The sequence below is a fragment of the Patiria miniata genome, unplaced genomic scaffold, assembly GCF_015706575.1.
Source record: "Patiria miniata isolate m_02_andy unplaced genomic scaffold, ASM1570657v1 HiC_scaffold_9, whole genome shotgun sequence".
Taxonomy (NCBI): Eukaryota; Metazoa; Echinodermata; class Asteroidea; order Valvatida; family Asterinidae; genus Patiria; species Patiria miniata.
This window is the reverse complement of record NW_024037076.1, coordinates 18,897,578-18,922,445: the sequence shown is the minus strand read 5'-3', so window position 1 is coordinate 18,922,445 and position 24,868 is coordinate 18,897,578. Positions and strand designations below refer to the sequence as shown.

The following is a 24,868-nucleotide window of genomic DNA, read 5'->3' as shown; positions in this document are numbered from 1 at the left end:
TGAATGAAATTCAAAGGAAAAAATAAATACACATATAAGTAGAATCCAAATTGGAGTAAATACAATAAACATATATAACAACAACAATTGCAAACCAAACCCGAAAAAACTACCAGTTACTAAAAGAGAGACAAATTTGCTATTTTTATCATCTGCACAATTTTCCAGCAGCACCATATTCAGGCATGCAACTGAGAAGTAACCAAAAGAAGAGAGAAACTTCTAAGCTGTACAAGACTTTTTTTTTCCAATTATTTTTTTTTCTTTTAATTTTTGATAGCATAAGTGTGAAGTGAAAACAAAGAAATCAGCTCATCCAAGGGAGAGGTTGCATGCCTGTATTTTGGCTGATTTCGGCCACAAAATGACACCCCAAGGGATGCATGAAACCTGAGGTGAGGCACTGGCCAACAATAAGCCAGTTCAGTAGTCCAAAATAGTCTGGTGCACAACAAGATTCGACGATTTTTGATTCAGGATAAACGCGGCAGATAAATGCACACAAAGCTATGGGGGACGTGGTAACCGAATCTGCATTTTGTGTATTAAATTTCTCGTGCAATCGAAAAGAGATGGAAACTCTCATTCGCACAAAAGTTTGGACACACCAGACACCTAAAACACACTTTGATGTCCACATTTTTTTTTTGCAAAATGTTACTTCAGAACACGACGATCTCTTCAATTTTGCTGGTACCCCGCTATGCTTTTCCATGCATATGATGAAATGTTTATTCCGAAAGACAAATCGTCAAATCTTGATGTGCACATGTGCAGTTGGAATACTAAACTGGCTTATTTGTTGAAAGTCCAAAAGATATGTAGGATAGCATTGAAAAAAAATGGAATTACCACAATTTTGTACTATCCACCATTGTAAGTCTTGCACACTGCCAATACTGTCTCACAGCTTCAGTAGCACCCGACTAACCGCACCTTTTTTGTGAAGTAGAACAGTAGTCAAAATAGTCTTTGTTACTATGGGCTCAGTGCACAAGTACCCCCTCAACGGTAAGAAAGGGAGAGTTGGGGGAGACCACTGGGAGAGACATTTCAATACTTTTCTGATGATGCCTGACACTCACGCGAAGACTAGAATTAGTCTTACATACATTGTATGTGATGCGATCAAGCTATGAGTCGTTTGTCGACTCTGGTCATTTTTTTTTTATTACAGATTTGAAAATAGCACAATCTAAGCATCACTGCTGTGAAAACCGCATGCTGATACCATCTTTAGTTCAAAAATTATGGAAGTTGGAAAACCAAGAGATGTGATGAAGTGGCCCTATTTTGACCTGTATCTCCAAATAAAAATTCCCGACAAACGACTCATGTAGCTTGATCTCAACACATATGTTGTGCTATACGTGCAAGCGGTCGGTGTGTCCTGTCCACTGGGTTCTCCAAAGTGGTAAAAAGGGCTCTCTCTCTTGTTAGCGCATGGAGCCCATTATACAAGCCTGCCTTTCAGCCAAACAAATTGTGCATCATGTCCACAGGACTTGTCAAGATTAACTCTCAGAGTGCAATCGTCAAACATTTTTATACTGCATGTTTTTTCAAATAAACCCAACCACCATGAACAAACCTTCAATGGGAAGAGGAAAAATTGAAACCTTGCAGTCATTACATGGACTAGCACACTTTTTCTCATTTAAACAAAACCCTAAATCAAGCTTAGTATCACCATGAAAGAATCCACAAAATAGGAGCAAGAATAAATTCCAAGCACTTAGCAGTGGGAAATAAAGCCAGAGTAATGTTATGTTAAACACTCTCAAACACTCCCAAAAATAGAAAGATCCCTCAAATGTTTATGTACATGAAGAAATATTAACCCTCCTGCTGTTTAAACAGTCTGAAACAGTCACAGACTATCAAAATTTCCATCCACTTGCCCTGCAATACTTTTAACACAGGATAGTCACCAGCAGTCGGCTCATATGTCAGGCAAGCACTGTGACTAGTCAAACTCAGTCAACAGACAAAGCAGGCAAGTTGTGGTCACAGCTGTTTTATCACTCACCCGGAGTCAAAGCACAGCTGTGTCAAGTTACTTAAACTGTCCCAGCCAGTCAATCCTGCTTTATGTAGGCTGGGAGCTCTTAACTGTTGAAAACAGTCACTTGATTGATTTTGACTGAAAGGACTACTTAGTCCAGAATGTATATTTGAACAGGAGGGTTAAACTTTTATAAACTGTCACTAGTACCTTTCACCTCGAGAACAAACCCAAACCAATGTTAAAAACTTGAAACATTTTTCTTTCTTTTTTAGCATTTTTGCAATTCAGATTTATTCAGTTGATTTTAACATCTGCTTTGGGGAATTTTTTTTTTTTAACATGGATATATCCATGTTTCACCTTTTTATTCAAGGTTCACTTTCCTCCGCCTCCGCATCTGTGGTCGTCGCGTCGGTACCCAGCGCAGAGCTGGTTCCCAGCTCTGCCGTCCCCAGCGAGTCCCATGTAAACTGGTAGTTGTTCTCCAGTCGCCTTTGCCTCTGCTGTTCCGTTGTCTCTGCGCCTCCCCCCTGAAATTCAATATGCACAAACAGATATACACGGTTGAACAAAGAAAGTCGACTGAAGATGTGAACCCTGTGATAAAAAATAAATACCAGTGTGAATCAAGAAATTGCCTGGAGTGGGACTCAAACCTGCAACCTCTGGATCGCTGCACTTACTAGGTTTTAAATGCTCAGTTGGTGGAGCACTAGTGCATTGTTCTGAAGATCGCAGATTCAAATCTTACCTCAATTTCTTTCTTCAAACTTAAAGATGCATTGCCCATGCTATTTTGGGTTTCACCCTGAATAGTAGATTTGTTATTATTCACTTTTGAATGAATGAGACATCAAACGAAACAAAAATCCACCTACATTTAGTTACTGAATTTATTTTGGCGGCCCGACAATGATTCCGCTCTCACCGGGCGGATTCATCGTGTGCAAAATTAATGCCAAAATCGGGGGGGGGGGGGGGAGAGTTGTTTTTCCATTAAAACAAAACATACCAATTAAACATTGTCAGGACAAACACAATTATTTCTTTGAAGAACATGGTTCACGCATCTTTAAACTGATTACAAGTTAGCATAGATAGTTTCCTGTTGTGGTTTATAGGACAAACGTATAAAGTAAACTAAAATTTAAAATAAATAAATAATACATGTTTAATCAAATGAAAAACAAGATTGAACTTTGCATTTTTTTTTATTTAGACTGTAATGCCATGACTTTTCAATGAAAAAAAAACACTAAATACAAAGCTGATATTCAAGATCAACAGCTTTTTCCTGACCTTGAAAAAAAATAGACTCGGAACTAATTGACCAACGCACTGTGCCAATTACCACAATAATGAAACGTGGCTGCTGACATTCAGAGTGTTTTCCACAACTCAAGCAGTTTTCCCTCCTCAACACAACATACATTAAAACTGACTGAATGATAGATAGGTGGGAGACCATGTTTTTCAGGTTGGTAAAGGTTCTTTTACTTCTTTTTCAACGGTGGCAATAAACAGAATTTGCGCTTCCTTTTTCTGCCCCCACCTCCACACATTCCCTCTCATTTTTTCTTCTTTTCTTTTTTATCCCCCTCAAAACGTAGGTGTTGACCCAATCTTAACTCTCAGAGATGCACTTCACGGGCCAGACTGCCGGAACTCGTGGGCGGGGGAGGGGTCACGTCTACGCACGGCAACGACGACCAAAAGGTAATTGGAAATATCACCCAGCAGTTTAAAGAGAGTAAGTGGCGACTGATAAAACATGGGAATTCGGTCCAAGGGGATTGCTTTATTTTTAGAGCTAGTGAGAGCTTTTAACAGTATAATCTGTGTATCTAGACACATAAATATCTTGATTACGTCTAAAGATATATATGACCTCCAGCAACAAAACAAGAGATTATATTTGAGTTTTTTTCTCTTTATGAGATGATTCTCGTGGGTAGACTACTTGAACTTGGCCAGATTCGCCCACATTTCAAAGACGTCAATTCAAACGTCACTTGACTTCAGTGGAGTGGTATGTTACAGAAGGTGAATTAAAACAGACACCCAAACCACTGGACAAAAAGACATGCCTGTCATTAATGTTAAGGTGAACTGTTCTTTACCAAATAATTCTACTACCCAAAAACGGTACAGCACCCGAATAGTCATGCAGAATTTTAGTGCTGACCATTTTTCTTGGGGGGGGGGGGGGTTGCATCAGGAAGATACAAATTCTTCATTTATTATATTTTTCATGAAAAAATAAATTGTCACTACTTCCCAAAAACAGTTACTTGCGTGAAGTGCAAAATCCAAATTTGCAGCAAATTTGACATAGGTTTTACACAATCCTTGTTTTTTTTTGGGGGGGGGGGGGTTTGGGGGGGGGGTATTGTTGTTTGGTGGGGTGGTATTTTTGTTGCTTTTTTAGGTGTTCTATGGGTTGCTTTTTTGGTTCCTTTTGTGTCAAGATTTATTTCCATGAGTTATATTGTTGCATTTGCAATGTGTGCATAGAAATGGTCAATAATTAGGGATGAAACGGCAAACCTCTCAGTTGTTTAATTCAGCACACCTAGCGGTGGCATACCCCCCATAAAAAAATTGCCGCCCCCAGTTCCCCCCCCCCCCCCAACTGGAAACTTGTTAGCCCTTGAAGTGACAACGGTTAACGGGTTTAACAGAAATTCCACCCCTCCCCCCCCCCCCCCCCAATGAGATTCTGGCTACGCCACTGAGCACATCACCCCTCCGCCTCAAGCAATGAAGACACTACTTTCTCCTGATTCAATTTGGTTATCTTTTATACGTGGGCGTGTCTGCGGTCCTTGATGCTATAAACCACTTAGCCTAGACAGACAGCAATGTGGGTGGATCTGAAATGTCTACATGTACGTGTAGCACTGAGCCAAACAAAGCGCAAGTAAATTGAACGACACAGTGCAACCATAAATAGACTGGTCCACAAACACATGCCGAGATTTAATTGAACCCTCCCTCTCTCGCTGGCAAATTCAGTTACGTCATCACAGCAGTGAACATCAATCTAGTGACTGTTTTTAACAGTTAAATATGTAGTCCATCATTTGTAATTTGTGCATTTTGTTCGTTTGAAGCAACAAAAGTGTTACAAATCTAAAGAAGGGTACCGAACAACTAACCTGATGAAGTTTCAGCTCAGCTTCAGCTGAATTTTTTTAAGATAAACAGCATTCTAGGATCTCAATTTCAAATCAAAAGTTGCTGAATCATGTTTTGAATTGGGCCTGAATTCAGCGTCCGAGACACGTTCTCACTGAGAACCACTGTCGCGCCCCGATCCGACGAATTATAGCAGCCGCGCGAAGTATAGCAGTGTGTGTCGTGCCAACACTTGTGCGCTTCGCTGAATAAAAAAATGAACTACTAACGGAAATTTCCAACGGTTTGTCTTAAGACGCACCATTGGAAAGGCCTTCTTTCGTTGATTTCTTCAAAATGACAGCTTACCAGAGAGAATAATTTCACAGAGAGTTTAGTCCACTTACTATCTTTCAACCAAGTATGTTTGTCAACAATAATTACGTCAGTTACTTTTTGGATAGTTGCAAATGATAGACTAAAGCTTTAAGAATTCCCTTCTACATTTCATGCAGCCATGTTTGATTGGAGGTGATTGATATGCCAGCTGTGCATGTACCAGTTACCTCTTTTGTCGGTTGATGGAATTTGACTAGTCACAGTGTTTACACGAATGTGATCCAACTGATTTTTACTAGTCTGTATACTAATACACGGCACAAGAAGCGGAAGAAATATTTAACTGCCTGTGACTGATCAAACAATAGGACAGTTTTGAAGAAATTAAAGAATACTTTAAATGGTGTTTTTTTTTTAATACTGCACGTTAATGATGACATTTAGAATAGAAAATACAGATGCTTTTTTTCTCTCAAAGTTTAAAGGAATAGAAATACAAGATATGCTACAAATGCTACTATGTACATCAGATTCGAACCAGCCAACCGATCCCGTTAGCTCGGTGGTCGAGTGGCAAGACGTCTGCACTAGAAAGCAGGAGGTCGTGGGTTCGAGTCCCACCCAAGTGATTTTTTTTTCCAACTTTCACTCGGGAGGTAACACACTGAGTATACAGTGTTTATACGTCAGTGAAGGGCTAAAACCTGATTTGATTCATATTTGACTTGTAAACTCACCAGCAGTCCCATGACGACATTCTTGAAGTAGTTGCTCTCCTCCTCGGTCAGTATCGTCACTCCGTCTTCCTCTTCATCTCCCGGCCACTCGTTGGGTGAGTACGTCACGATCCGAAACTCAATCTTACCAGCTTTTTTTATAATTAAAAAGAGGGGAAAAGTATATATTCTTAAGGGCTCCGTGCACAAGTACCCCCTCAGTGGTAAGAAAGGGAGAGTTGGGGGAGACCACTGAGACTTTGGAATGCAATGTAGATGACACCAGACGCTCACGCGAAGATACTTTGGCTTTGTGTAAATTACTTCATGCATGACAACCAGTACTCGCATGTGGTGTGCCCCGTCCACTGGGCTCTCCAAAGTGGTTAAAAGCGCCCTCTCTCGTTTGGGCATGGAGACCATACTACTTGATTGATAAATGAATTGTTAGTGACAATCTTACGCCCAACTGCTTTTTGGAGTAATTTCCTTGGATTTTTTTTTTTTTTTAACAAGTCATCAGTAAGATTACCTCTGTAAGATTTCTTTGAATTTGTCATTTGACTTGTGACTGACTTACGACTGAGCTGTAATTGAACTGTGATTGGCCTATGATTGACCGGTGACTGACTTATGATTAACCATGATTGACCTACGACTGAGCTGTGATTGACCAGTGATTGACCTATGACTGAACTGCGATTGGCCCATGATTGAACTGTGACTGACTTGTGATTAACCAGTGATTGACCTATGATTGACCTGTGACTGACCAGTGATTGACCTATAACTGAGCTGTGATTGACCAGTGATTGACCTATGACTGAACTGCGATTGGCCTATGATTGAACTGTGACTGACTTGTGATTAACCAGTGATTGACCTTTGATTGACCTGTGACTGGCCAGTGATTGACCTATGGCTGAGCTGTGATTGACCTATGACTGAGCTGTGATTGACCTATGACTGAGCAATGGTTGATTTATGATGGACCTGTGATTGACCAATGATTGACATGTGATTGACCGATGACTGGCCTGGGAAAGACTTGTGATGGCTTGCAATTTATTGGTGGGGAAGACTTTTACCAAAACCCTGGACAAAAACCCAACGCAATCCTTTCAAAAACCTTTTAGCAATCTTGACTTCCAACCCTCGAGCTGTAAACATCAAAACCCCAATTCACAGCGACTTAAATTTGGCCTTAATTTGGCCTAACTTCAGCCCTTACACAACTTTTATCAAACCCTACTGACTCTCTTACTGCCCCGAAGCTGTAAACATCAAAACCTCAATTCACAGACACTCTTAAATTTGGCCTTAATTTGGCCTAACTTCACCCCTTTACACAACTTCTATCAAACCCTACTGAATTCATTTTCAACCCTGAAGCTGCAGACATGAAACCCAGAGAGTCTCTTAATTTTTGCTAAAGCTTTTTAAAGCTCACCATCGGCGTTGACGCCAGCATTCTCCAGCTGCTGCATGATGGCCTCCTCGATGGGCCGGTGTTCGTTGTCATAGACCATCGTCTCCTTGGGCGAATCCTGCTTGGCCTTACGGGATCGGTCCAGGGATACCTTGGTAACCTTTAGCTTGACCTGGCCTTTGCCCCCGGCGTCCGCCGCAGACAATGAGGTAGATGGTTTCTTTAAGTCTACGAGGGAGGGGGGGGGGGAGAGAGAAACAACAGGTGAATCGGAGTTCGTCAGGAGCTGCAAGGCATTTGGCAAGAGCTTTAGTCCCAGAGGTTCTAAGTGAGGGTAACATAGCTTTGAATGCAAACATGAGGGGTATGAATGTCCACAATATCTATCCAGTTTGAACAACACTAGGCTGTGGAGAATTTGACTGTTTCACCGATGGAAATTTAGATCCTCAAAAAATCTCATACAATTTGGACGAAGTATTATTTCATTAGAGAATACTAAACATTAAAGGGAAAATACAACATTTGCAAACATCAAAAAATAAAACTACCAAATCATTTTGAAATACTTTGCTGGACTGTTAGTGAATGACAGTGTAAAGCATCCTGTAAAATCATGGCACCTGGTATACTGTCATTTTCAAGAAAAGTGGTATTTTTGTATCAATTTCCAACGCTGGTCGGCCGACCAGCGTTGGAAAAAACTGGCTTTTTTTCAAATACTGGCCCCAATTGACCATCGCGCTTGTTTGCAATCGATTACACACCTATGAACGGGTACAAGCCAGCTAGACTGGTTCCCTGACCTTACAATTCCCCAATGTATGTAAACTGCTCTGTTTCTTCTTATATGGAGTCAGGGAACCAGACTACAGGAAAGTGATTGTTTTTTCTTGGTTTTTATAGCATTTTCGAACCCAAAACTTCAAAAAAGTCAGTGTTACTATATTTGCAATATATTTCCAACCCCCCAATTCCATCCATTTCTGAAAATTACAGCAAAAGCAAATGATGTATATTCCCTTTAAGAACATATTACTTTTTGTAGTCCTACATGTACACCACCATTAATGTTAATCTCAAGTTGATATTGTTTTTCATGAAAGTTGCTTTACCCATGCTCCACATATTCAATTTTTTTTTCTCCTGACAAATTTTCAATGTATGTTTTGTTGAAACAGAAAAAGCTACTTTTTTTCTATTTTGAACGTTTTCAACCCTCTGAAAATGCATTTTTTGGGGGTGCATTTGCACCCATAACACACAAAAAGACATGCCTGAATAATTGTCGGGCCGCAATTCAAAATTTGCACAGTAAAAATTACATAACTAAACGTGGACGGTATTGTTCGATGTCTCACTCAAAAGTGAATAAGAAAACTGCTAAAAAAACAGCAGTTTAAAAACAAAATCTAGTTTACGAGGTGAAACTTGAATGTGTGGCACTTGGAGAAAGAGTTGTATTCGAGTCCATCACGACTCCTTTCACTAGTGCTTTCATAAAGCCAGTCACAAGTAACTGGGTGAACAATGACAACGGAATGCTTTGTAACAGTTCATCTGAATAGCTCGTGACTTGACTTGAGGCTGAAGGACTTGCAATGGACTTGTGATGGACTAGTGATGGACTTGTGATGGACTTGTGATGGACTTGTGATGGACTTGTGATGGACTTGTGATGGACATGTGATGGACTTGTGATGGACTTGTGGTGGACTTGTGGTGGACTTGTGACGGACTTGTGACAGACTTGTGACGGACTTGTGGTGGACTTGTGATGGACTAGTGATGGACTTGTGATGGACTTGTGATGGACTTGTGATGGACTTGTGATGGACTTGTGATGGACTTGTGATGGACTAGTGATGGACTAGTGATGGACTTGTAGGGACTTGCAAGGACTGGAATACCACACTGCTGGGTGAGTAACTTCAACCCTTACTCTCCGCAATATTACTGATATTGTGGCTAGGCCATGACACTCCACAACACCGGACTCATGCTCTGGTGTTTCAGAGGCAACAGTGGCGTGGGTTCGAGCCCGCCGGGTGGACACTTGTGCCCTTGAGCAAGGCACTTCACCATTATTGCTTCGTCCTTCGGATGGGACGTAAAGCCGTAGTTCCTGTGTGTTGTGTAATGCAATGCACGTAAAAGAACCCAGTGACACTTATCGCTAAGAGAAGGGGTTTGCCCCGGTGTTTCTGTCCTCCTGTATAAACTCTCATGCGGAGTATTTAGGAGATGAACTAACCAAGAAGAACCAAGATATATCTGATTCCTCAGTTCAGTGTTTTCCTTACTTTAGTTTCTTTTCCTTCTAACAGCACATAGGGACCACGAAGTTTAAGTGCATTTTATCAGAACTCATTCTTCTAGTAGTCGTTATCATGATTACCTGCCATCTTGTTTTCTTCGCTCTTCTCCCTGACTTCATTGATGAGGTTCTTGAGGGTCTTGGCCAGCATCCTCCCTGCATCATCTCCATCATTCTCATCATCATCATCATCATCGCTGTCATCATCATCATCTCCATCAGTCTAAACCACAAATAGGGGAAAACAATCCTGGTTTTGATATATGTATATATTGTTCTGTTTCCTATTCGAACCAGCCAACCCATCCCGCAAAATCGGTGGTCGAGTGGTAACACGACTGCACTAGAAAGCAGGTCGTGTGTTCGAGTCCCACCCGAGTGATTTTTTTCCAATTTTCACTCGGGAGGTATTGAGTATACAGTGTTTATACGTCAGTGAAGGGCAAAACCTAATTAACTTTCCTATTCTAATGGTTGTCTTGTCTGCAGGAACAGTTGATGTGGCCAACAAACGAGAGCTAGTGAAGGATACATTATGTGCATGCACCAGTTCAGGCGTGAGTACTGCGTAACATACAGGTGGCTAATTTACAAAAAACAAAAGTGCACAAACTAAAGTGTCTGCATGTGACAGAATCTCACCTAATTGGGGATGCCCAGCAACAATGGAACTTGAGCATTCTTCAATAACAGTTATGCTGTGCATTCTTACTGCTGAGGGGTATACTTTTAAGCAACGAGCCCATGCATTGGTTAATTTATAGTTTACTTTATAGGAGGAAAGAATCTGATTCTTATCCCTAACTCCCCAGCCTAATTTACTAGGAACCATACCCATCCTGGCAAATTCCATATGGAAAACTGCACACACATATTTCTGACTTTGTTTCAGGAGGTGTGCCAACCGAATGTAAAAGTTTAGGGGTACTGTACCCATCCTGACAGATTCCAACAAAACATGCAGTTGGGGTTTGATAGGTTAAGTTCTGTTAGGGTTACAGTAGCTCAAAAAGTGCCGTGGCCTAGTGGTCTGGGGCATTGAATTTGTGGTCTGCGGGTAATTCTGCAGGCTGTGGGTTCGAGTCCAGCCTGGGGTTATGGTGCGTGTGCCCTTGAGCAAGGCGCCTTGTCACTCATTGCTTCTCTCCACCCAGGAGTTAGTGGGTACATGTGAGGGCAGAGTTGGTTACTGTGAGAGGTTGATTACGGCCAAGAGCGCTGAAATGGCTGCCCACCGGCCATGTATGCTCCCCAGGGAGTTGAGAAGGTTTCAGGAGTGTTTGCCCATTGAACAGGGGTAATAATAATTGTAAAGTGCTTTGATACCCCGTTAAAAAGTGCTATAATATTTAAAAGTGCTATATAAATGCATATATTATTAAAGCCAGAAATGCTAAGGAGCACCACCTGTTCAGCAACAGATGTGCAGTATCTGTACGAAGCATCTGATATGCATCATAATAACAATACAGGAATCTCCAGTATTCCAACATGGATTACGAACATGCCCACAGAACAGCCAAGGGAACAACGAACACAGCTCATATCACAAAGGCGTGTTCCCAATTTCAGATGACAGATTTATTTTATTATTCTATTAGATTAACAATCACATTTTACCTCATCAATGAGACTATTCACGGTATCAATCTCCTTCAGCGTGGCCTCGATGCTATCCAGCATCTTGTGCATCTGTGCCGCCTCGACCGGGTCGGAGGTCACCTGGGAAATCTGACGCCTGAACCTCGACACCAGCTCGCCGATGTCCTCCTCCATGAGGCTCTGCAGTTCGGGGTCGTCCAGCATTCCCTCCATGTCCAGGTCAGAGAGCGCTAACTTTTCCAAAAAGTCATCATCATCGTCATCATCATCGTCAATTTCTCTTGTCAGTTCTTTCGTCTCGGATGAATCCTCCCCAGTTTCAGATTTGTCTGCCACAAACAAAACCACATCCTCGTCATTTGTTATCAAATCAACAATGTTTGCTATGTGCATATCTAAAAAGTTAAAACTTGAAGGCCTTTCCAGAAAATCTATGAAAGCAGCGAAAATGGTTAACTCAAAGCTTTCTACAGGACGCATATCCTAACAGACGCTAAAACACTGTGGACACCGTGCACAAGCACCCCCTCATCAGTGACAGAGAGAGAGAGAGAGCGATGACGGACATTTGAACACGACCGTCCCTTTTATCTAGAGCAAGTCCAAGAATTCGTGCATGCATTTCATTACATATGTCCCATATGTAATGAAAGTTTAACCCTGTAAGATATTCATGGATTTCAGTGGTTTTTCATTCTACTGTTGGGCATCTGCAAGGAGAATACCCACATAAATGTTTATGCTATTAGTCTTTGCGATGAGTTGTATGGGACAAAAAGGGGACCTTGGACTTTACATCCAAGCCAAGACGCTACAAATTTGTACTCATTGTGATGAAAATTGGTTGTGTGTACTTTGCACCATATGCGTATGAACTATTCTGTACATTATCATATGCATATAGACTGAGGACAGCAAGACAAAGTGAGAACAATAGATTCAGTGTTGTCCTCAAAGGGAAATCTTCTGTTGAGGACAGTCCTCGCATGTACAATTGTGTGCTTAGTCTATGGGAGAGTAGTCTTGGCCCGAGACGTCAGTGATCGATAGCGATGGTTGCAATTGCAGAACACTGACAGTTATTGTTGTAGAGCGCCCTTGCACAACTGGGTTTTTTTACTTTCTTGCACTGACGTCTTGCGGATCTTGCAGCAATGGCGTGGCCATTTTATGTAAATTAGAACGTTGGTGTAAATATCACCAACTGCGGTTGCCCATTTAATATCAGTAGTTACGCACACGGAGGTATCACTGCATTACATATCTTATTAGTCATGCTTGTTCACCAGACTTGAATTTCCGCACGTATCATACATGTTTACAACCATCGCGCAAAGACTATAAACTCTCCCAAAAAAAAAGGCTTACCGTTCAACGTCGAACGTTCATTATTGCGCGCGCGCGACTGACTATAAACCATTTTGCAATCGCTGATTGGTTCCCTAGGAAAGCCTAGTGAGAAAATAAAGAAAAATGTTAAACGGCTACTACTGCATTCCCAAGACGTTGGTGCGAGCATGCGCGCTGGTCTAATCATGCTGTTAGATGGCACACTACTGCTGAATGAGCGTCAAACAATATGCACAACCCACTATCGATCACTAGCATCTTGGGCTAAAACTAGTGGGAGAGTGTCATATTATCTAAACAAAAGGAAACACAATGCCTTGTTCTCAAATGGAATGGTATAGAATGAGTATGTGCACAACGACTCTGTGTGCAACGATGCACAACGACTCTGTGCGCAACGAATCACCTTTTGACCCCTCACCTTTGACCTCCTTGTCAATGCTCTTGACATCATCCTTGACTGAGTTGAGTATGGATTTGACCAAGTTGCTGAGCTGTGTGGGGTCCACGCCCATGGACATTGCCTCCTCCAATCCGTCAATGTTTACCTCTGTCTGATCTAAATCCTCAAAAAGTGCAGATTCTACAGACACAAAAACGTAATAGATAAAGCAATCAAAATCAATTAGGACTACACGTTTTTGAGTCTTTTCAATTAGGATCATTCTCTTGTTGAGTAACTTTTTTTTCACTGTGTACTTACTTTGTCTAGATACTTGCTGCATTCAGGCAACAGGGATGACGTCGTGTCCATCACAAGTCCAGTCACAAGTAAATCACAAGTCCAGTCACAAGTAACAGTGGATGATCAATGACAAAGGAATGCCTTTGTCAAAGCGCATTTGAATAGCTTGTGAGTTGAATTGGGACTGGAGGACTTGTGATGGACTTGAAGGAACTTGCGATGGACTTGACTACATCCCTATATACAACAATACATTTCCATCTCCAAACCATAAAGTTGAAAGTTGAAGTGAAGGGATATTCCGACCTACCAACAAATTCTGCACCTTTTTAAAGCCATTTGTCGAGGTTTTGCTTCGATCAATCTCACGGTAGTTCTGACCCCCCCCCCCCCCCCCCCCCGACTAAGATATTGTTCAATTTATTCCAAATACAAATTATGCAAATTATTCCAAACAAGTCCTTTCACTTGGTAGAGTTTTGAAGTTGATCGATAGATAATTCTAAATTTGAACAAAGAAATTGACTTTTTCAACTTAAAAATTATTATATTTGCACCTAGTCAGTTTCCCTTTGTGGTTTATTGGATGACTTGATTTTTAGCGAGTTTGAAAAAATCCAAATGATGCAAACCCACCCCCCCCCCCATTTTTTTACATTGGCCTATCTAGCTCCCAGACTTAATTTCTTGAAACTCAGTGGTTCTTGAGTCTGGAGTGCTGAATGGTAACACATAGCAACTGATGAAAACTGGGCCCAATTTCACGGCGCTGCTTAGCAGAAAAGGTGTGTTTAGCAGAAATAATTGCAAACCCTTAGCACTATTTCACAGTGTAGATGTGCTAACGGTCGTGCGTGCATGGAGATTTCTATTGTTACGTCACTAAGTTAAGCACATTTTTCCTCTGAAGTAAGCGTGCCTTTTGCTGTGCTTATGCTTATGGTCTCCATGAAATAGACGGAGGCGATGCTAGCAGAAAATCGTGTGCTTAGCAGCGCCGTGAAATTGGGCCCTGGTGTGCAAATGAGTAGATGATTCCAACAGCTCATGTAAGTTGGCAGGTCAATAAACTTGACCTACCAAATGGCGTTTTCCTTGCTGGAGTTTCTTGGCTGGTACTTGGCTCTTGAGTTGGTGTGCTAGCACCGTCTGCTACTGAAGAATCCTTGCTTTGCGAGCCTTCAGAGGTTCCTATGGCGATCATGTGCTGCTCATTTTTCTTGTCCTTTTCTTGCTTTTCTGTTTCCGATAAAGAAATTAACAAGCAACTGGATTTATGTTTGTGGACAAACACAGGGCTGTTTCGGTAATTTTTTTGTGACTTGTGACATGTAAAGTTTCAAGTATATATTCCATCAAGGAAGGAAGGATGTGTAGTTCTGTTTATAATAAATAGTTGCATATAATATATGATAATATTCTCATAGAGCTTTGAATTATGACGTCACAGGTCACGTGATGACGTCACATCAAGTTTCATCTATAACTATAATACTATGGGAAAGAACAACTCCGCCAGCATACATCTTTGAAAGCAAGTTCACATTTTTCACCAATTTTAAATTACAAGGCACTTCCAGTTTCAATCGGAAGAAAGGGTCATGTGATTTTGCACATAATATAAAAAATGAAGACCCTCGATAATTCTATCATATCCCGTGAAAATCATGTTCAGGTCTCTCACGGTTGATTTTATATTGATTTCTAAAGAGACATCACATAACCCATGATGACGTCATCATGACGTCACTTCAATTTTCATCTATAACACATCCCAGTCTAGGCACGCACCAACTTTCAACCCAATCGGACCAGTGGTTCTGTAGATATTGGCCTTCAAAATATGCAATTTTAATATGACGTCACATGTCTGTTTGCAAACAGAACACAGGGCTTTTCACATTTTACAAATGTTTATGTTTCGTTGGTCCTTTTGCAGTCACTTGTCAGAGTGCTTCATGCAGTTAAAGGTTGTTCAAATGCTTAGAATAATTCCCAAAATATAATTTTATCACATGACGTCACATGCCCTGCAATGACGTCATCTTTAAAACCCTTCTCAATACACATTTTGTAATTGTGGTCCTGGTTTGAACCAAGTTTAATGTCAATCCGGTGAAAGAAAGTGTGCAGTTTTGGAAGCAGAATTAAATTGTAAATATTTTTAAAAGTCATAAAAAATCAAACAATGATGTCATTGTGACATCACTTCGGACTTTGCATACTAGTACCATTATCTGCCTACCCAATTTTTTTATTACCTAACAACCCAAATACAAAAAGATATTTAACTTTGCATGTTGCGTTCGTGAGATATGGCTAAAACAGTCTAAAAATTCAAATATTCATATAAAATCTCAGGATGGCGTCATCATGACGCCACTTCATTTTTTACCTATAGCACATCCCGGTCTGGCCACATACCAAATTTCAACCCAATCGGACTTACTGTTCTGTAGATAATGGACTTCAGAAATATGACAAGTAAATATTTGAACTCTGAAGCATTTACTTCTTTTTTTTCATATGAAACGAAGTAAACGCTTATAGTGTAGCAAAAGCTACAAGGTAAATAACTGATTATTTTCAGATTTTAGCAAATGGTTTTTAGTAAAACTGTTTGCTTAATTTTCATTCATACAGATGCGAGTAAGTGCTTCAAAATTGGAAGTAAAAGCAAATGCCATGTTTTATTCATAGTATTAATTTTTCGCGATTAACATAATAAATGTTGTAGTTTTTGCACAGAATTATTTGCTTTATAATTTCAAGGTTGCCCGAACCTAGCCTTGTGTATGACTTGTGTTTGCTTAATTTTCATTCATACAGATGCGAGTAAATACTTCAAAAGTGGTAGAAAAAGCAAATGCCATGTTTTCATACAAACATGGTATCATTTGTAATTTATGAACTTTAATAAATGCAGTATTTTTTGCGCAGAATTATTTTGCTTTATAATTTCAAGGTTGCCCCAACCCAGCCTTGTGAATGACAAGTGCATATTTGAAATCTGAAGCATTTACTCCTTTTTATTAATACGAAATGAAGTAAACGATAAATATTATATTTTTTTTAATTTCTGGTAATGAAACCAAGGATCCTCAAAAGTGCATGCCCCAGGCACTGTAGCTCGCAAACCCCGAAAAAAAAAGCTGTGGAGAGAAGACTATGAGAAGAAATTACAGTTTTAGAGATGGGAGGAAAACCCCAGAAGAATAGTCTGGGGAAAACCCACGGAATCAGGTAGGGACTGAAAGCCCAATCCACATGTAGACCATGGGTGCCGATGCACAGCGCATTGTGCGCCTAAACGGCATTGCGTTCGTCACGTTTGGTGCGCTTTTTTGTATCTGTCCTTCAGCATGTGACCCTCCCCGGTGCCGATTTCCGTTTTGGTTACGATAGTTTTATTTTCTGCAAACTTATAAATGGCAAAGCTTTACATTTTGCAGGCCATTTACTCAAGAGCAAATGGTTTTCTGTAAAAGCCTTTGATTAATTTTTATTCATACAGATGGGAGTAATGCAAATGCCAGTTTTATTTATACGAACTACCGTATGGTATTATTTGTACTTTCTCGCGGTTAACGTTAATAAATGCAGTTATTTTTGCACAGAACTATGTGCTTTTATTGGGTAGCTTTTATCAAGGTAGCCCCAACCTTGAAATATGACACGAAAATATTTGAAATCTAAAGCATTTACTCCTTTTTATTCATAAAAAACAAAATAAACGCTTATGGTGTAGCAAAAGTTTAAAAGTAAAAAGTAATTATTTTCAGATTTTTAGCAAATGGTTGTTAGTAAAAGTGTTTGCTGAATTTTCTTTCATACAGATGCGAGTAAATGCTTAAAAAGTGGTAGGAAAAGCAAATGCCATGTTTTCTTCATACAAACATGGTATCATTTGTACTTTATGAACTTTGATAAACGCAGTAGTTTTTGTGCAGAATTATTTTGCTTTATAATTTCAAGGTTGCCCCAACCCAGCCTTGTAAATGTCAAGTGCATATTTGAAATCTGAAGCATTTTCTCCTTTTTATTTATACAAAACTCATGATGACATCATGATGACGTCAATGTTTGGCGCACAACTTCAGATGCTGGTCTAAGTGTGTGGCAATCATGAAGGCAATTGGATTGATTTTACTGGCCAAAGTGCCGGTAACAAAAAAAACCGTGTACAAATGCTTTGGGCAAAATGACTGAAAAAGAATTATACTTGAAGCATTAAAAGCAAGGAAATATACGCGATTGTGTAGTTTAGAATTCCTGTATACATTGTGGTTATATTACTGTCTGGAATATTTGATTATTTGAAAATGGCTTTGCTGACCTTTAATAGACTTCTCTGAATCTGAATAATACCTGCTTTTGTCATTTTCGAAAGATTTACAAGGTGGAAAATGCAATTTTCCTACGCGGGTCACGTTTTTGCTGGGTCAAAACTACCCCAACCCCTATCCCGCCGCCAGGCGCATTGACGTGTATAAAGGGGTATTGCGCAATCTCGTATTGTTTGACTAGTTAACCCCATATTTCTCTCAAACAAAGCTTGTAATATGTCTATGACATAGCTGTTTGTTCAGAATGTGGCATAACAAACAACTTACAAATAGAATGTGTTCATCCGTGGGGAAAAGTGTCCTAAACTTCACAATCGCGATAAAATAACAAAAAACAAAGGCTGTTTCGGCTGGATGCCAAAACAGCCAATAATTCTGCGTTCGGAGGCAATTTGGTCTACATCTATTAGGCCCAGAAGTAATTTTATTTTGTAATTTTTTTTAATGTCTATTTGTGTTTTTTACTTCCTTTGTTTACTTTAGGAAGCAGTCAACAGGATTTTGTATAATTAAACTGTTCAATTGTTTAATTACCCGATAACACCAAAAAATCTGCACTGGGAAGACCTTTTTTATTTTCAAAATGTTTGGCCAAATGTGGTGATAACAAGCGCGAGTGCACAAAAAGCTCTGGCCCGGTTCCGGAATGTCTCACTTCATATGCAACATAGACGCACATGCGCATCGATCGAGACAAAGGGGCGTGTTCTAAAAACTTTTGCGAAGAGTGCATTTACTGACGACGATTTTGCAGGATTGAGGCAGTGGTCACCTCTCCAAGGACCACATTCAAGAAATAAGGAGGATTTGGAGGATTGAGGCTGTATGCAATTTTTACACGGAGGAAGTTGGAGGATTTTGCAGGATTGAGGTTGCATCCTGGCAAAAATGCCTAGGGAGTGAGGGTTAAAGGTTCTACTTGACAATACACTTCTTGAATCCAGAAAAATTGAATATTTAATATCTAAAATACTGAAAAAGTTAGGAACCCCAGCAAATGTACATATTCATGTTTTTGTCTCTCTATACCTTGTTTGATCTCCAGATATTTTTCGTACTGCTCCTGCTCCAGTGCCGGGTAGCACAGCACCGGTCTGGCTTTCAGGCTAGGTGGCGGGCGGAGATACGGGTGATGGCAGGTCCGCGAGGTGTGGATGGTCAGGATGTAGGCGCAGGAGGAGGGCTCGTCTATGCGAAAGATGGAGTCTCCCTGGCCCTCCGCGCACAGAAACTGAAATGTAAGATCACCATCCAACAGTTTATGTAACTTAAACAGTCGTGCCCCAACTTAAACTATGGTCCCAACTTAAGCTGGGGCCATCCCAACTAAAGTGATCAAGTTGGAGCACTTCAGTTGGGACAGCCCCAAGTTAAAGGTATAGTCCATCATTTGTAATTTGTGCATTTTGTTCTTTTGAAGCAACAAAAGTGCTCAAAATCTAAAGAAGGGTGATGAAGTTTCAGCTCAGCTTCAACTGTATATTTCAAGAAAAACAACATTCTAGGATCTCAATTTTAGATCAAAAGTTGCTGAATCATGTTTTGAATTGGGCCTGAATTCAGCGTCTGAGACACGTTCTCAGTAGCCAATTGCAGCTACGCGATGTCGCGCACCCATCCAACGAATTATAGCAGCCGCGCGCGCATGTGCGTCGTGTGAACACTTGCACGCGCTTCACCGAATAAAAAAACGAACTACTAACGGAAATTTCCAACGGTGCTTCTTAAGACGCACCGTTGGAAAGGCCTTCTTTCGTTGATTTCTTCAAAACGACAGCTTGCCAGAAAGAATAATTTCACAGGGAGTTTAGTTCCCTTACTATCTTTCAACCAAGTATGTTTTTCAACAATAATCACGCCAGTTACTTTTTGGATAGCTGCAAATGATGGACTCTGGCTTTAAGTTGGGGCTGTCCCATCTAAAGTTTGGACTGATGGTGTAGTTGGGAAGTTACAAAGCCATTGAGTACGTCTATTAAACAAGTTGGCATGATTTCATGGCAACAGATTTACAATGGAAATGTGAACACATTGTCACTTGAAATACAAGTGATCCGTGGATCGCAAGTGTCGCCCTTTTCCTGCAGTCAATCCCTGTTTTGTGTTTGTACCTCTGATGACCCCTACATGACCTTCAACCTCAGCAATCCGATAAAGAATTGTGCCTTCCAACCCAAGGGTCACTGCATCCAAGTTTCATCACAATCCATGAAAGCATGTAGAAGTTATACCTTTTTTTCAAAAACTTAACCTAAAACTTAACGTAAACTTTAACATAAACTGTTTATATTAGTCTGCATGCATGACAAACCCCTTCAGAGGCCCTTTGCAGGATCCGGTCATGTGCACAGAATAAACCTGGCCATGCCAAACTGCCACTGCTTTTTTGTTGAAATAAAAAGATAATTTTGTACTTTAGGTCCTCGTTGTGCAAAATTCAAAATGAGTGTCGGTCCGTTTCACAAGAAAAAAAGAAACCACTGAATTCAGTCACGTACCCGGACTTCTGTCTCGCGAGGTTTTTTGGTCAGGTCACATTTGGTGCCGTTGACGTAGGTGTGGCTGTGATACCGATTCAGCCGGTGCCTCTTGGCATCCTGAATCATGTGGACAAAAATTGGGAAAAAATGAAAGCGGTTAGTTTCCTTCAACTGCATCCTCCCAACAGGATGATCCTTTTTTTTAGTAGTAAACTAGCAAATCTGACTTCTTAACAAGCAATTAATCAATTTCATACATTTGGACTGATAAAAAGCCCAAAGTCCTGCCGTGTACATGACATCAGCTTCATGAGCAACATCCAAATGCCTCCTGCCCTTTTTTCCACAACAATAAATTGAACAAGGCATAGAACATGTAGAACATTGAACAAAGGTCCATCCCAACAAGTAATGCTCACTTATTGGTTAAAAGATACAATTGAGACAAACACCCCTGCTCAGGAACACAAGCAACAAAACTCTGTATACAGGTTGGAGGTCATGTTCTAAACATTGTTTAAAATGTGCCTAAAGAAAACTGTATAGCTTGCATAACTTAACCCTTTGTCACTGTAGTGCCCGATACCGTCAAGCCTATTACTCACTGTAGCGCCCAAAACTGCCCAAGCACTCTATGGTTTTAGTGATTTTTCAATAAATAAATACAATGTAATACAATGTAGTACAGGTGCTAGTGGGTTAAGTTGCTATGTCACCTACCTTGTGTGTTTTGTTGTTCCAATCCATCTCACTCTCATAGTAGCCCAGGTACAGATCGTCTCCCACAACGTTACCATCTTCCAAGTGATACTGCTTGACATGCTGTCCGTGGCAGTACTCGTAACTCCACCAGTCCTTGGTCTGTTTTTCATCCAAAAGAAAGGAAACCAAATTACAGGATTGCCGCATGATTTTTAAAACAAAAGACCTAATTAATCCTGCATATAACGAGTCTCACTCCACACATGCAACCCCAGATTCTCTAAAATTTCATTCCACTTCAAACAAAACAAATTTTATCGTTTAAAATGAAATCCAACCTTGCCCAAGTAACAAAACGATTCCTGCAGGACTAACACAGGCTAGACCCATAAGACAACACTAAACAACCCAACTTCTACCTAAATCAACACACTGAATGTGTAACCAACCCAACACAACCCATCCCAAAGACCCCAACCCATCTCACCCAAACCAACCCCACCCATACCATTCCACCCCACCCCAACGCAACGCAACCCAACCCAACCCAACCCAATCCAACCCCACCCAACCCAACCAATCCCACCCCACCCAACCCAACCCAACCAATCCAATCCAACTCATCCCCAAGACTCCAACCCAACCCAAACAAACAATCTCACACATTCTTGTTCCGTAACTGTGGGGACTTACACTCGTCGCCACGAGATATTTGTGGGGACCAAAAATGCTATGGGGACAGCAGAAAGTCCCCATAACTCGGTCCTAATTTGCTTAACAATAAAAAACTTCCCCATAACGCGGTGTATGCCTACCCACCCAAACCCACTCTAAGGCCAAGTAAAAAATTGATATTTGTCCGTTTTTTTCCTTTTAAATGAAGGAGACGCCCCCACCCCAAAGATGGCAGATTTTCCAAGATGACGGATGAATTCTTCCATTTTCTCAACTCTTTTTGGTGACACAAAACTGTGTCCAACGGAGCTGCAACACTTTCTACATAGCTACAATTATGTAGGAAACAAATTTGCAAAATATATTGCAAATGTATGAATTTAAAAAAAAAGACTTGAAAAAAAGGGAGGCGGGTGGGAAATAGGAAGTGGGCAGGGACGAGTATCTGGCTTACATTTTTTGACTTGGCCCAAGCCAACCCAATCCAAATTGACCCAATCTATTACCCAACCCCAACCCAGCCCAACCCCTCATCCAACACCAACCTTAACCAGACAAGGAGCGTTCTCCATGGGTTTGAGCAGCTCTGAGATACCCATGTCAGTAGCCAGTTTTTCTTCTTCCTGGTCTTTCTCATAGTCTGTCATGTCTGGTAGCTGGCACTCATATTGCTGGCCAAACTTGGAACGAAGGTGCATCACCTCTTGTTGCACAGGCTGACACAGGAGAACACAATTTAAAAAAAAAATTAGGCAGTGGCTATTTTGCCGGTCATGGCAAAATGCATACAAGCGATATTATACCAGCATGACCAGAAGTCTTCGCTGATTAGTCAATATCAACGATGTATGCACTTAGGCCTACTAGTGATTTCCTCAGAACCAATATTTAATATCAATTACACACAGACAATATCCGGTATAATATCGCTCCTCTGCGCTTTGCCGTGACTGGCAAATAGTCATTAGGCCTAATGTATCTTCATCATTTCTATTATTTTTAAATTAGATTTAGATTACTATTTGAAAAGACTGTTGCATACTGACGCCACCTTTTTCATCATATACATTCTCAATGAAGGTCAGTCATTGTACAAATGTTGAAAGACATGAATCTGGGACTGAGAAACATTTCTAATTTTGTTAAACGAAGTGGCTATCGTTACGGCATTCGTTCTTTAGCGCCCTCAACGATTCTTTTTTGATACGCACGCAGGTATATAATTATTTGTTTTCCCGTGTTTTGGTGAACAGTGCGACAGCTCAGTCGATAGCGTGTAGGATTTTGCACCGCGAGGTTGCGGGTTCGCATCTCAGTTTTGCACTCGAATTTTTTTCCTTTTCTAACCTGAGGCTTTGGAGGTTTTTTTTTAAAAGGGAAATAGGAAAGTCCGAATTTTATAACGTTCAAATTCACTTTTTTCCTTCTTATTTATATTTTCTTCTCATGTTTTTATAAAAGTTGCAGTACTACCGTAACGATTAGCTGGAGTTACCCAGCCCTGAGTTTTATCATTGGGTTGTCATCTAGGGCTGGAGCGCATTTTTCTCAAAACTTGTAGTATTAGCAAAAAAAAATTGGAAAATGTTCAATTTTGTCCCCGTTACACACTAATTGCAACTGCAACTCACCCCAAACTTGCCTGGAATAACCATTACACAGGTCCTTGAAGTAAAACACGATCCACGATGAAGATTCAGCCTACAATTGCAGTGAAAACAGGAGGAATAACCGCTAACTTGACAACCTTGCTGGATTGGCCAGGACCGCTATTGGTTTGTGCACAAAAAAAATTGTGTACAATGAATGGCGGTCGATTAACAGGCACAGAGAGCGATCGCTGTCAACTACTCGTTTTGCCGGCTGCGCTGGCTGTTGGCGCATGACGTCACGCGGAAGCGTATGACCCGATGACTGTTTCATGCACTAGTATAAGGTTTACCAGTCGCATCACAGCTTTGGTACTGGAACCGCAACCAATAGTGCATGAAACAGTCATCGGGTGTTACGCTTCCGCGTGACGTCATGCGCCAACAGCCAGCGCAGCCGGCGAAACCGAGTAGTTGACAGCGATCGCTCTCTGTGCCTGTTAATCGACCGCCATTCATTGTACACAATTTTTTTTGTGCACAAACCAATAGCGGTCCTGGCCAATCCAGCAAGGTTGTCAAGTTAGCGGTTATTCCTCCTGTTTTCACTGCAATTGTAGGCTGAATCTTCATCGTGGATCGTGTTTTACTTCAAGGACCTGTGTAATGGTTATTCCAGGCAAGTTTGGGGTGAGTTGCAGTTGCAATTAGTGTGTAACGGGGACAAAATTGAACATTTTCCAATTTTTTTTTGCAAATACTACAAGTTTTGAGAAAAATGCGCTCCAGCCCTAGATGACAACCCAATGATAAAACTCAGGGCTGGGTAACTCCAGCTACGTAACGATAGAAAATGGGAAATGCGTTACGGCTGCCGTAACAATAGCCACTGCGTTTGTTAAAAAATACTTTGAAAATGCACTCAACTCCCCATAGACTTTGTACATAACCAATGAAGATGATGGATGCTATATTCTCTCCACACGATGCCTTACCCTGCCAAGAAGTACGGGGGTAGACAAAATATCTATATCATAATGAACAGATTTCAGCTCTTCTAGATCTAAGAACGCGAAAATGTTGCTGCAAAACAACGAAAAACTGCAGCAAAACACAAGGAAACATCGCTCCCAAGTTAATTTTGCCATTTTCTCCGTTTATTTTGTTTCGGCTACTCGTCTCGTAACTAAACCGTACATACTAAAATGACATTTCCAACTTGCACCAATCGCCGCATGGCGGCAGCAGATAATAGAAACGGGCTTATAAAAAAAAAACGGGTCTTCTGTTATAAAATGCATTTTCCCAAAATAATGTCTCGGAGCGGCAAATCACACTCCACACCAAACTCAGTCACAGAAGTAACGTAATTTTGGCGGATCTGTTAATGTGACCTTGCACTTGTCTTTTTTTAAATATTCTTTTATCTTTTCCTAAATCTTCATTCCCAACTATATCATGATATGACATTCGTCTCGAGCGTCACGGTGTTCGAGCAGTCCAGCCCCCCCCC

General features: G+C 40.8%; 1 protein-coding gene across 2 annotated transcripts; it reads right to left on the bottom strand.

The window, feature by feature from the left end:
- Positions 1 to 1,459: 1,459 nt before the first annotated feature.
- On the bottom strand, positions 1,460 to 24,564 carry LOC119720322 (protein OS-9-like). Of its 2 annotated transcripts, none has more exons than XM_038189965.1 (12): positions 24,351 to 24,564; positions 22,312 to 22,482; positions 21,110 to 21,250; positions 20,408 to 20,506; positions 18,939 to 19,140; positions 14,644 to 14,802; positions 13,300 to 13,461; positions 11,547 to 11,857; positions 10,008 to 10,149; positions 7,631 to 7,837; positions 6,202 to 6,329; positions 1,460 to 2,538 (listed from the first exon to the last, which is right to left on the bottom strand). In XM_038189965.1, the coding sequence occupies exons 1-12, from the start codon at positions 24,501 to 24,503 to the stop codon at positions 2,377 to 2,379; spliced, it is 2,037 nt and encodes a 678-aa protein (XP_038045893.1). In that variant the 5' UTR covers positions 24,504 to 24,564; the 3' UTR covers positions 1,460 to 2,376. The 2 variants fall into 2 exon arrangements, with proteins under 2 accessions (XP_038045893.1, XP_038045892.1); XM_038189964.1 differs by having other exon boundaries at positions 6,202 to 6,332; positions 24,351 to 24,563.
- Positions 24,565 to 24,868: the final 304 nt, after the last annotated feature.